This window comes from Lithobates pipiens, unplaced genomic scaffold (assembly GCF_037356315.1).
Source record: "Lithobates pipiens isolate NorthernLeopardFrog02 unplaced genomic scaffold, aLitPip1_a1.2 Scaffold_44, whole genome shotgun sequence".
Classification (NCBI taxonomy): Eukaryota; Metazoa; Chordata; class Amphibia; order Anura; family Ranidae; genus Lithobates; species Lithobates pipiens.
The window spans coordinates 2,378,545-2,393,085 of record NW_027507870.1 but is presented as its reverse complement, the minus strand read 5'-3'; the positions used below and the strand labels follow the sequence as shown (position 1 = coordinate 2,393,085).

The 14,541-nt window shown below is 46.0% G+C and overlaps 1 protein-coding gene across 1 annotated transcript in view; it reads left to right on the top strand.

Annotated features, from left to right (window-relative positions):
• LOC143956883 (C-type lectin domain family 10 member A-like) overlaps positions 1-14,541 on the top strand; it is an 86,440-nt gene that overhangs the window by 64,856 nt on the left and 7,043 nt on the right. Inside the window, exons 10-11 of the mRNA XM_077467044.1 lie at positions 2,043-2,117; positions 6,976-7,127. Coding sequence (XP_077323170.1) covers positions 2,043-2,117; positions 6,976-7,127 — 227 coding nt within the window. The remainder of the gene's footprint in view (positions 1-2,042; positions 2,118-6,975; positions 7,128-14,541) is intronic.

Genomic DNA, 14,541 nt, shown 5'->3' with positions numbered 1-14,541 from the left:
ATGCCCTCCTTGCCCGCTCCATGAGTTTTGGTGTGTGGCTGTCTCTTGCCAAGTTTTCTGTTGCGCCATGTTCTTTCCATTTGGTTATAATAGATTTGATGGTGCTTCTAGGGATCATCAAAGATTTGGATAATTTTTTATAACCCTGACTTGCACTTCTCAAAATCATTGTCCCTTACTTGTTTGGAGAGTTCCTTGGTCTTCATGGCAGTGTTTGGTTAGTGGTGCCCCTTGCTTAGGTGTTGCAGCCTCTGGGGCCTTTCAAAAAGGTATGTATACAGTATGTAATGACATGTGACACTTAGATTGCACACAGATGGACATAATTTCACTAATTATGTGACTTCTGAAGGTAATTGGTTGCACCAGAGCTTTTTATGGGCTTCATAAAATAGGGGGTAAATACATACGCACATGCCAATTATCAGTTTTTAATTTATGAAAATTTGTTTTATGTATATATTTTTCGAATTTTACTTCACCAACTTAGACTATTGTGTTCTGATCCATCACATATAATTCAGATTAAAAAAAACATTGAACTAAAGGCTGTAATGTAACAAAATAGGAAAAAAGCCAAAGGGGGGGTGAATACTTTTGCAAGGCACTGTAGCTCTCCGACACCTTATATCCCCCCAATACAGTGATGTACCCCCTACCTCTCTAAGGTCCACTCACCAGACCTCACATGCAACCGGAGTGTTCAGTTAGTAGAAGTCCTCTCCTTGGTTGTGTCATGTGACCTCTCATATCAGAACTGAGGAAGAGCCTTCCTCTGTACTGTATCTGAGGTCTGAAATGAACAGTCATCTCTTGAATCTGGGGTAACCCGAAAGAGATGTTGGGCATGGTCCCTGGGTGCCCGCTGCTGGCAACCCCAATGATAATGATTAGGATCCTCATTTCTCCTATTCCATATTAGATGTAAGGTGTACCGTATATACTCGAGTATAAGCCGAGATTTTCAGCCCCTTTTTTTAGGCTGAAAGTGCCCCCCTCGGCTTATACTCGAGTCACCGCCGTCTGTCTACCTGATCAGCGTGTCGTGCAGACAGACGGCGGCCATTCCACTATTCAAAAGCCGCGCCTCCCTGTCTGTGATAGGCGGAACACTCAATTTCCCAGCAGTCAGTGGCCCGCCTATCACGGACATCCGCTCATCCTCATACTACGGACGAGGATGAGAGGATGTCCGTGATAGGCGGAACACAGACTGCTGGGAAATTGAGTGTTTCGCCTATCACAGACGGAGGCGCGGCTTTTGAACAGTGGAATGGCCGCCGTCTGTCACAGACGAGAAGAGGTGCGGCGATCCTGGCATGGCCGCCGTATGTGCAGAAGGACACAGGCTCAGGACACAGGTAGGCTGGACACACAGGGCGGCTGGACACACAGGGCGGCTGGACACACAGGGATGGACGGACACACAGGGATGGACGGACACACAGGGATGGACAGGCATGTCTCACCCTCGGCTTATACACGAGTCAATACATTTTCCCATTTTTTTGTGGTAAATTGGGGGCCTCGGCTTATATTCGGATCGACCTATACTCGAGTATATACGGTAATGATTAGGACCCTCATATCTACATTTCTTTATTACATGTAAGTTCTAATGATTAGGAACCTCATACCTCTTGGTTTCTATTGGATGTAAGCTGTAATAGGCAGGACCCTCATACCTTCTGTTCTCTATTAGATGAAATAACCAGGACCCTCATACCTCCTGTTTCCTATTAGATGTAATGACCAGGACCCTCATACCTCCTGTTCCCTATTAGATGTAATGACCAGGACCCTCATACCTCCTGTATACTATCAGAAAATACACTTTAATACTCATTGTCCTTTTATTTCCTATGTACTGTATTGATGATATAGATATGATCCCTATGCATGCTGTAAAGGGTGACAGAACAATGTAACATAATGATTGATGAACCCTTTGTAGCTTTGATGGGGGACTTGTCACCCTTCCTGTACTATGTATTGTAGAGCAGCTGTGTTGCCCACTGAGATCTTCTGGTCTTCTATAACAGGGCCTCGTTCTAATGACATTCAGAGGGTTTCAGGAGCTGTGGGAAAACTGGAAGATGGAATCTGGAAAGCACACGGTGAGTTGTTCCTGATACATTCATTGGACCACCAAACTTCCCTGTACCCCATGTAAAAAGGGGTCACCTTATTTCAATTTAATCTGGGCCCCTCCTTGTCCATTCCAAAAAAGTGACATCTAATCTCTTCCCTTTATGATTGATTTCCCATAAATAGAACAGGTGGAGTTTAAGAGTTGTTGTTGGGAGTAGAGGCCAAGCAAGCAACATTAGGGAGGAAGGCTGTGGCATTGTGTCCTTGCCCCCCCCCCCCCCCCCGTGGCATTACCCTTTGGTGGGATCATGGTGGGATTTTGTAGGTCATTAACTGAACTAACCTTGGACCTTGTTTGTGATATAAAATTTCTTCAATGTCATTATTTAAAATGATATATATATGACTTATATAATTAAAAGAGATGATGGATTTGGCTTCTGGCTGTAAGCCCTTGTACACAATGTCGGAGATTCTGACAACCAAATCCGTTGGATTTTGTCTGTCGGATTTTGTCCGAAACTGTTGCATACACACGGTCGGACAAAGTTGTTGGAAAATCCGACGTGATGATGTTATTTCGTTACGACGGGACTACATTCAGGCTAGTAGCCAATAGCTTTGGTGTAGGAATTTGATCTGAGCATGCGTGGCACTTTGTCCGATCGGAATTCTCTACACATGATCGGAGTATGTCCGATCGGAGCATTTTGTCTGAAAATTTTACCAACAAGTTGGAAAACTTGGTCCGTCGGATACTCTGATGGAAACAGTCCGATGTAGACCACACACAGTCGGAATATCCGACAAAACGGTTCGATCAGACAAATTCCGTCGGAATCTCCGACCGTGTGTACAAGGGCTTAAGCCGCGTACACACGGGCGGACTGTCTGGCCAACTAAGTCCGTCAGACAATCCGACAGACAGTCCGTCCTACTTTTGAATGAACGGACTTGACCACACACGATGAACAGACAGTCCGTTGAAAGCTTGCGCGAAGACGTGTACAGCACGTACGACGGGACTAGAAATACGACGTCCAATACACTGCAATGCAACCTTCGGCCGTGTAAATCCTTTCTGAGCATGCGCCATACTTAGTCCGTCCAACTTGCCTACTCACGAGCGGACTGTCCGCTGAAACCAAAGTTGGACGGACAATATTACGGAAATTCCGAAATACTTAGTCCGCCAGACTGTCCGCTGAAAAAGTCCGCTGAAGCCCACACACGAGCGGACTGTCCGCTGAAATGTGTTTCAGCGGACTAAGTTGGACAGACAGTCCGCCCGTGTGTACGCGGCCTTAGTGTGTTATTTGAAGAGGATGCCTAAATAATGGATGGCATGTAAAGTGGGCTGGTACACTATTGGCTATAGGGCGACAGAGAGAACAGGATCCTGAATACAAGTAACAAGTGTGGTGGAAAGTGAGTGGTGGTGGTTAGGGAAAGAGGTCAACCTCCTGGTGGAAAAGAACAGACCCTTAAAAGGAACACACAAAAGTTGACTTGTTCCCGTGTCTCATGGGCCTCAGGTGTTCTCCTGGCTTAATATGAAACCACAAGAGAAATTCAAAGCCTTGCATTATGACTACTCCTGGCCAAATAAAAATTTTAAAGACCAGTGCAGTGGTTAGATGGTGCTGTGAGGTGTTGGACCTACCATGAGTACATGTTGGAGCACATAGTACAGGTCTATACAGTCTTTGGGGTGGTTAGGGTATAGAGAGGATGCTCCTTGACAGCCCTTTAATCCTGCAGCCTATTGTGGAGTAACAACTACGAGGTATGACTAGGGACCAGCCTACACTCAAGTCACAAAGCTCAACTCCTAGTTACCCCTAGTTTACTCACATTTAAGCAGCTTTTTTTCCAATTTTATCTTAAAGGAAATCTCCAGAAGACTTTCCTTTTCAAGGTGTAAATCCCTAGAAACATAGTGACTGAAGACACGGTTCAGAACCCCTAGGGATCTATTATAGTCAGACCAAAACATTGAATATACAGTAAAAAGGTAAACATGTATATTCATATAACAATAGTGGACATATAGAAATCAATACATAAAAACAGTATCTGATACCCAATTAGTACAATTGTATGAGCTGACCACTGTCCTGGTATGAGATGGACTAGTGATGATCAATACAGATGTAATTTTGTAAAGTAGAAGAAGAAATGGACTTTAGAGGCACATGAAAAATTATAACAAATTTTAATAGTTCACAACTCATATATACAAATACACATTAATCAAAACACTTGAGTACAAAAAAATGAAAAAGAAAAAAAATGAAAAAGGAGAATAAGAAAAACAGGATGGACCCACTGATCAACCCCAAAACATGAATGCCGTAAATATACTTCCTGTGGGGTATTGATGACCAAGTCATAGAAGCCTCCACTAGGATATGGCATGTATTGGTAGGGTGTTCATTGGTCCTAGAGATTTAAAAAACACTTGATGCTCAACATGTTTTGCAATTTCCACAATTATTGCTGCTTCAGCAGCTTCTGTTTAGTTTAAAAAGAGAATTTTTAGAAAAATGTATAGACCATGGATATATATATATATCTATATATATATATATATATATATATATATAGTTATCATACATGCAATATCAGTGTGCACTTATGCATACGTGTGTTGTAAACTCACCACAATTGGTGTTTATAGCAATGTTTCAGACTTGCCCGCCGTTAAAGTGCCACCGCTGCCCCACCACTGAGAACCCCTCCCGATGGATGGCTTCCCTAGTGGAGGCTTCTATGACTTGATCATCAACACCCCACAGGAAGTATATTTACAGCATTCATGTTTTGGGGTTGATGAATGGGTCCATTCTGTTTTTCTCATTCTCCTTTTTCATTGTTTTTTGTACTCAAGTGTTTTTTGATTAATGTGTATTTGTATATATGTGTCATGAACTATTAAAATTTGTTATAATTTTTTATGTGCCTCTAAAGTCCATTTCTTCTTCTACTTTTCAAAATCATTAATAGGACGTGGCACTTTGTTTATTGTGGGGTTTTTTGATTGCCATCTGAGGGCCTAGCAATCGATCTCTTTTTGTCAATACAGATGTAAAACACCTTACATGTTACGGACTAAAAGTCCTTCTTCAGAGGTCAAGTTGGGTACAGATTTTCTACAAGAAAATGTGCAAATAGTACAATATTAGTATAAAATAATTAAAGTGGTGGTAAAGCAGCACAGCTTGATATATTCGAACACCTTTTTATATTCAATTTTTTGGTCTATCTATAATAGACCCCTAAGGGGTTTCTTAAACGAGTCTTCAGGCACCAGGTTTTCTTCATTGGTAGTTAAATTGGGTCGGACAGACCAAATCCTTGTCCACACACATTCCAATCTCTCCCCCTCTTTTCTTGCCATACCTAGAGACATGCAGGCATGTACTGGCCATTGGGACTACAGGGAGTTTCCCGGTGGGCCGATGGCTCAGCGGGCCACTCTGATGTAAGGGGGCTGCTGATGGGACACTTTGATGTAAGGGGGCTGCTGATGGGACACTCTGATGTAAGGGGGTGCTGATGGGACACTCTGATGTAAGGGGGTGATGATGGGACACTCTGATGTAAGGGGGTGATGGGACACTCTGATGTAAGGGGGCTGATGATGGGACACTCTGATGTAAGGGGGTGATGATTGGACACTTTGATGTAAGGGGGTGATGATGGGACACTCTGATGTAAGGGGGCTGATGATGGGACACTCTGATGTAAGGGGGTGCTGATGGGACACTCTGATGTAAGGGGGCTGATGATGGGACACTCTGATGTAAGGGGGCTGATGATGGGACACTCTGATGTAAGGGGGCTGATGATGGGACACTCTGATGTAAGGGGGTGATGATGGGCCACTCTGATGTAAGGGGGCTGCTGATGGGACACTCTGATGTAAGGGGGTGCTGATGGGACACCCTGATGTAAGGGGGTGCTGATGGGACACTCTGATGTAAGGGGGCTGCTGATGGGACACTCTGATGTAAGGGGGCTGATGATGGGACACTCTGATGTAAGGGGGTGATGATGGGCCACTCTGATGTAAGGGGGCTGCTGATGGGACACTCTGATCTAAGGGGGTGCTGATGGGACACTCTGATGTAAGGGGGTGCTGATGGGACACTCAAAATGTAAGTGGGCCAGTCTGGATGAAGTCCAGGGCCAAATTTCTGTCCCAGTCCAGCCCTGGAGACATGTTCACCTAACTGTCCCTTTGAAGAGATTTCCTCTCAACTCCTGTTAAGACTCTGTTACAGGAAATGAAGGAAACATTCCCACTTGGACATGGACAGTTAGGAAGAAAACAAAATAGCCATTTCCTTTTCTATCTATAACAAAAAAACAAAAAAAAACACCCGTGTACACACGATCGGACTATCCGGCGGACTTAGTCCGGTGGATTGTCCGCCGGACTTTGCAGCCTGAGGTCGGCCGGACTTTCAAGCGAACGGACTTGGCCACACACGATCACTCCAAAATCCAGAGGATTTGAACGTGATAACGTAAAATAAGGAAGTTCATAGCCAGTAGCCAATAGCTGCCCTAGCATCGGTTTTAGTCCGCCGGACTAGCACACAGATGAACGGATTGTTCACTAAAAGCCAAGTCTGGCGGAAAATTTTTAAGCAAGTCTTATTTCTAAGTCCGCCTGACTTTTGGGAAGAAAAAGTCCGCTGGAGCCCACACACAATCGAATTGTCCGGAGGACTCTGGTCCACCGGACTAAGTCCGCCAGATAGTCCGATTGTGTGTACGCGGCATAGTAGGCTCTTGTAACTGGGCAAGTCCTACATGGTCCCCACCATCCTCTCTCTCTTTCTCGCACCTTACTATCTCTTCCCGTCTCTCTTTCAGGCCCTTCTACTCCGTTGTGTGAAACTAACTGGGTTCATTATGGCCTCAGCTGTTACTATAAGTCTTGGAAAGCGGAATCTTGGGAAGATGCCAGGAAAGACTGCAAGTACAATATGTCTGACCTGGTGGTCATTAATGGAGACGATGAGATGGTAAGAACGCTGAGCACCACTATGGACAATGGGGAGGGTCATGTATATGTAACCAGGCATGTTATTACTGAGTTATGCAGAATATTAAGTTTATTGTTATTGTGAAAGTCGCCAGAAAAAGCTTCCTTCTTTCTACCACAAGATGGATCTCGTGGACATATTGTGCTTCTGAATTACAAAAGCTGAACATTGAATGCTGGGAGATGTAGTTTGTAATATTAACAGTGCCAATGCAGCGGCAAAGAGAGAAAACTACGAGTTCCGATGCAGCTGGGGGCAGGAGTAGTCTACAAGGATCAATGTAAATTAGAAAGCCCAGGATAGAGCACTGTTTTTGTTTAGTTTTTTTTGGGGGGGGAGGGCACCAGCCAGGACAGTAGGAGATGTAACAGACCCCTGATATCTCATGAAGCCCCCGGCAGGGATGATAAAAAAAAAATAAAGAATTGTAATAAATAGATATTTAAAAGGTTAAATTGTAAAAAGAATGACAGATAAAATATAAAAACACAATGACACGAGCCACCCCCCCCCCCCCCCCCCCCCACACAAAAAAAAGAAAGCATTGTAAAAAAAGAAAAATAAGAAAAATATAATAAAATGTAAAAAAAGAAAATTGTGAAAAAAAAAAAGAAAACTACTGACAGTCCACGTGTCAATAGTGCTGCATCGGTGCAACCCTAGTTGATACACATTCCTTCAATTTGCCAAATAGGACATGTTTACCTATAGAACATTGCCACGCCTACTACTCTAATCCATTCTTAGTGTGCCTGAGTCAGCCTATAAATATGGTGAAGCCAACAGGGAGTTGGGAAGAAAATGGAGTGCTGAGAAGACTGACGGTGGCCTAGGAGGGACCCCTGGGTGGCGCTCTGCCTCCAGTAGGGATGAGCTGAGTGTTCAAGTCGAACCCATGTTCGACTCGAACACCGACTGTTCGCCCGTTCAGCGAAATCCGAACACTATGGGCCGTTCGCGCCAAATTCGAGTGGCGCTCACGGCCCATAATGCACTGCGGCATCGCAGTGCATTGCTGGCTGATGATTGGCCAAGCATGCACTATGACCCGCATGTTTGGCCAATCACAGCACCATCAGAGAAGAAAGCCATAATTAGCCACATATTGGCCACAGCACGGTGCCACTCCAAGGACTGTTGTGTGTATGTGTATGTAATTATGGGAAATGTTCATCATATTTTCATACTGCCATGTATTTCAAGTTGATATTACTTTGTACCCTTGATGTCCATGCTCTGTATGTAATTGACATATCATCATGAGTTTCCAAGTTGATATGAATATGTGTCTCTAGTGTCCATGACATGCATGTAACATTTTGTACATATCGTCTTAAACTTAATTTAAAGTCCCAAATTCCCCTTTTTCTCATTCATTCCTCTCTGAAACCTGCACTGAGAGGAATGAAGGTGTAGAATTAGGTGTGTCACAGCCAAAAACATGTAAACAGTGCTGCGCAAAAAATATACTAAATGTCCATAATCTATGGGAGACAATCAGAAAAGGTGCAAGTGGATAGATGTAGATCAATAGGTCTGATATTCAGTGATCCCTTCACCACATAAAAGGATGGCCTCTCACCTCCAACCTTCGACCTAAAAGGTCACTATGCAGTAAACGATCGGTAGGACCAAAACATCTTGCAACCCTCTGTCTATTGCTAATCCCTATACAGTGAAGGAACGGTGAAGCCAACAGGTCCTCGTATCATAGAAATATGGGGATCCGAAGTTTCAAAAGGTCATGTGTAAAAAAGAGAACATACGATCTAATGCTCTCTTTATTGCATCTTTAATAATATAAAACAAACTGAATTGCACTTACAAAATGTCGCACTCCAAGCCAAGTGCTAGGCATCCAGATTACAATGTGTATCAATCCGATGTGATGGCTGCGGGTAACGTCGTGTGTGACACCTGACCCCTCGTATGCGTTACGTCCGTAGGCAGGACTTCCTCAGCGCAGGGCAGTGTCACAGCCAAGTACTTGCGGGCAATCTGCTATTGGTACACCGACGTTCGATTGTACCAGGCAAATTTCCCTGCCCCAGTTGCTGGACCATCGAAAGAAGTTCACTCCCAGCCATCCACATGCCCAGCGGTTGAATGCTAGCGTGGCTAAATTGCTAGCACTTCATCTGCTGCCTTTTCAGTTGGTAGACTCTGCCCCCTTCCGTGAGTTTGTGCAGTGTGCAGTTCATCAGTGACAGGTTCCCAAACGCCACTTTTTCTCATGGAAGGCGATTCCGGCTCTCTACCCTCATGTGGAAGGCAATATCCTTGCCTCACTGGACAGGGCGGCAGCGGTAAGGTGCATATTACCGCTGACTTATGGTCCAGCAGGCATGGACAGGGACATTACCCATCTTTCCCAGCGCATTGGGTGACTCTTCTGGCAGCCAGGAAGGATGCAGGACAAGGTGCAGTAGTGTTGAAGGTTGTTCCGCCACCACACCTCCAAAATGCTACTACTGGTGATTGTGACACACCTCTCTCCTCCACCCCCTCCTCTTCTTCTTCCTCCATGGCCTCTTCCTGTGCTTTGTCCTTGGAACCAGCGGTGCACCGTTGGCGTTCAAGGGGCTGCGATGCCGTGCTTGCGTTGGTGTGTTTGGGGGACAGAAGCCACACCGGGGCAGATATTCTGTAAGCTCTGCAGGGGCAGGCTGAGAGGTGGTTGATGCCACGCCAGCTTAAGCCAGGAATGGTGGTTCGCAACAATGGCAACAACCTCCTCTCAGTCCTCCGACAGGGACAACTAACCCATGTGCCCTGTGTGGCTCACGTCCTTAACTTGGTGGAGCAGCAGTTCTTGGACAGGTACCCGGGCTTACAGGATGTCCTGAGGCAGGCCAGGAAAGTCTGTGTGCATTTCCGCCGGTCATATAATGCCAGTGCTCAGCTGGCTGACCTCCAAAAGGAATTGAACCTGCCCAAGAACCGCCTAATCTGTGACATGCCCACCAGGTGGATCTCAACGTTGGCCATGCTGCAGTGGCTGCACAGGCAGCAGAGGGCCATCAATGAGTACCTGTGCGACTATGGCACCAGGACAGGGTCAGGGGAGCTCGGTTTTTTTCCCCATGCCAGTGGGCCATGATCAGGGATGCATGCACTGTCCTGTCACCATTTGAGGAGGCCACGAGGATGGTGAGCAGTGACAGTGCATGCATCAGTGACACTGTCCCTCTTGTCCACCTGTTGGAGCACACGCCGCGTGGAATAATGGACAGGGCACTTGAAGCAGAAAGAGGCAGGAAGAGGAGGACTTCCTTGCCTCTCAAGGCCCCTTTTATCCAGACAGTGTTTCTGCTGGCCCGCCGATCACACAGGAAGAGGACGAGGAGGAGGAGGATTGTGTCAGCATGGAGGTGGAGCCTGGGACTCAGCAGCAGTCTTTTAGGGATCATTTACAGTCCCAAGAAACCCGTGGACTTGTGTGTGGCTGCGGATCATGTCATCCTTACTGACCCACAGGACTCCGGACCGAATGCCTCATCTAACCTACGCTGCATGGCCTCCCTGATCCTGCAAAGCCTGAGGAAGGATTCTCGTATTCAGCGGATCAAGGAGAGAGATCATTACAGGCTGGCAACTCTCCTTGATCCCCGATACAAGGGTAAGGTTCGCAGAGGGAGCCAGGGTGGGATATCTTCAGGAGGCCTTGCAGAAAGGTCTGTGCAACGCATTGCCAGAGACTGGGAGGTTGCAAGTTCCTGGTCCTGGACAACGTATTTCTGAGGCTTCGGTTAGTCACAGAAGGAGTGGTAGAGAAGGTGGCCATTTGACCTATGTGTTCAGACAATTTTTTAGTCCACAGCCCCAAGGTATGATCAGTTCCAGCAACCATCACCGGCGTCTGATTTACATGGTGCAGGAATACCTAGGGGCAAGATCAGACTTGGACATCTTTCCCACCGAAAACCCTCTGGGTTACTGATTCTTGAGGATGGATCACTGGTTAGAGCTTGCACAGTATGCAATTGAGCTACTGGCCTGTCCTGCATCCAGCATTCTTTCGGAACGCACATTCAGGGCTGCTGGAGGCTTTGTAACCGATCAGTGGGTGCACCTGTCCAGTTGATCGACTGACCTTCATAAAGATGAATCAGTCTTGGATCATCACCAGCTACCAAGCACCTGAAGCTAATGTAACCGAATAATTTTTTTTGAAATGTCAGATCCCTTCAAGACTGCCTATGCTGATGCTGAGTGACTATCCTGTTATCCTGACTAACTATCCTCTTCCTCCATAATGATCCTGCTGATGGCTTGGAAGAACATTTTTGGTTCTGGGCACCGCCACCAGTGGCTAAGGCCCAATTTTTCAGCCTCTGAAAAGCATGTAATTACAATTTTTGATGCAATACTTTGCAGCAGGGCTCATTCCTGCACTCCAACTAGAGTATGTGTGAGGGGTTGCAGTGTTGTGGCACCAGTGCCTAAGGCCCAATTTTTCTACCCCTGTTCAACAAGTGCATGTAATTACAATTCTTGATATAATATTTCACAGCAGGGCCCGTTCCAGTGCCCACCAAAAGTAACTGTGAGGACTTACAGTGTTATGGCACCACCACCACCAAAGGCCCAATTTTTCTACCACTGTTTAACAATGGCATGTAATTACAATTCTTGATATAATCGTTCACAGCAGGGCACTCCAGCGCCCACCAAGAGTCACTTTGAGGGCTTACAATGTTGTGGCAAAACCAACACCTTGTTCCGCCATTTCTGCAGAGCATATAGGGCAGGTCCCTACTTTCAAACATCCAACTTACAAATATCTCCTACTTGCAAACAGAAGGAGACAACAGGAATTGAGATTAAAAAAGACGGACTAAAAAAAAATGTTACAGGGGTGATAACCCTTCCCTATGTTTTCCAAAAAGTTAAAAATTGATTTTTTGACTGGAGCTACACTTTAAAAATATACCAGTTCAAAATTACAAACAGATTCTACTTAACAATAAACCTACACAGTCCCTCTCTTGTTTGCACTGCCTGTATACTGCTGTTCTGAGTATATAGGGCCTGGGGGCCCCATACCTTTCCCTTTTTTAATTTGGGTACGGGGTTCCCCTTAATATCCGTACAAGACTCAAAGGGTCTGGTAATGGGTGGGGGGGCTACCCATGCCATTTTTCTCAATGATTTTCATCCATATTGTTGGAACCAGATCCCATTAAAACCACAAGCATTTTAAATGACTTTTTTTCCTTTTAGAAATGTCATTTTGTGCAGGGACTATTCTAAACACGGAAAACACGTGCCAATTTACAGGCATACTATAGAAACCCCCCAGGCACGATATTTACAGGAATATTTCACTTTTTTTTTCACTTGAAGCATCATTAAAATCACTGCTCTCGAAAAAACATCAGTTTTTAAAACTTTTTATTGCATTGATCCATGTCCCCTGGGGCAGGAATCAGGTCCCCAAACCCTTTTTAGGACAATAACTTGCATATTAGCCTTTAAAATTAGCACTTTTGATTTTGAACATTCGAGTCCCATAGACTTCAATGGGGTTATAAAGTTCACGCAAATTTTCAGTTTGCAGGTTCTGGTGCGTGCTCATCCCTAGCCTCCAGGCTGGGGCTCAGGCTGGCTTGGGAAGATCCTAATGACATTATGGTTTGCAAAGGATTCTTGTCTGAGGAGTAAAGAGGACAGAGTTAGAACACACCCAGGGATTCACGAGGGGCCACATGTAGCAAGCTTTCTAGAGGACAAGGTTTTGCTTAACCCTTCCGATCCCTTACCCTGGGAGACCTTTGGAGAAGCTGGGTGGGCTGGTGGACAAGCAGCCAGGAGGACTGGTAGTTCCTGCAGTCAGTTGGAGATACTTCTGTATGCAGCTCACATCACACTGTGCTATTTTCTAAAAGGGACTGAGAGTTCCTCCTAGTCCTTAAGGGACTTTTACTTTTAATCATCAAAAAATGTCAGTGTCCGGGGAGGAGGACACCTCATCCCTCAGGTTCTCGGTCTAATTTAATGCAGATAAGGCACCAAGTGAATTTAATGACCACCTTATTCAGACACAGAACCTGTGTACTTCATATGTGTTCAGGTTTAAAGGGGTGTGTTGGCAACTCTAGGGGACTCCTCCCTCCTCCTCCTAGGCATCCAATAGGATCGTCTGTCCTTTCAGCCAATCAGGTGACGGGTCTCAGGACCCGCTTCCCGATTGGCCGGGAGGAAGATCAGTGGGAGAATAGTGATTATTAATTCTCTATTGTCACACAACTAGGTGGGTTCAGAGCGCAATGCTCTGCGCCCCTAAGCCCATCCTTTTTTGAAGCCTATTAGAGCCTCTGGCTCTAATCACGTGCTTCAAAAAATACTAAACATCCCCCCATTGGAATCCATGTGTCCGGCACCCTGCGTGTAGATTAGGAGGCCAGATGCATGGATGGGGGGGGGCAGGGCCATGCGCCCCTAATAGATGGGCCACTACTGATAAGGAGTTGTCCAGTTTATTGTTTCAGTCAAGCTGGGCATCCCTTAATTCCTATTCCCCATCCAAGTTATCACCCTGTCATGGTTATGCAATAGAGTTTGTCTGCTTACCTGTCTCCATGTGTTCATCTCTAGAGACCAGCCGACCCTCACCTGACTGCTTTTGTAATCCATCCTCTGGCATGGCTCCACCCTAGCTCCTATCAGAGAACTCTATATTAACCTGTGCACTGCAAGCCAAGCCTGCTGATCAACCTTTGTGTGTTTGGCTTCCTGTTACCTGCCGTGTGCGCTTCTGTTGTTCCGTTACCGACTTTGGCGCGTCCATGACTATCCCTGTTTGCCTGGGATCCTGACCTTTTGGCGTGTCCCTGACTATTCCTGTCTGCTTGTGGCCCCAACCTTGGCTTTATCCCTCACTATCCCTATCCTCCTGTTGCCTACTGTGGGTGTGAGCTGGGGGACCCTGGGGGCCGTGACCTGGAGCCAGTTGCAGCCCAGTCCATCCTCACCACTAGAGGCGCTGGTGAACACCTGCTGGCTCTTAGACTCTGCGCCCCAGGGAATCTTACGCTCTAACCCCAGTGGGATCTGTCTTGGTGTTCTGACGGCCCTGCCTCCCTTATCACCTTGACCCCCATCCACAGCAGTCAGCCGTAGGGTCCACAACCTTGTGGTGCACTCCTGATCCCAACGGTGTGCATCTGTCACCTGGCCTCAAGGTGACCTGACACACCCCTAATAAAGAAAAACCAAGTCAAGGACTGTTTCTTGTGTCTGGATGTAAGTGAGAAACGTTTGTCGTCTGGCTGTGCAGGAGTACGACAACCAGTTATTAGCAGACCTTGCGGGGGTGGTGCTACATCTATGAACCTTTCCATGCAACCAGGGTTTGGCAGTAATACATATAACCGCACACTGTGAGGTATGG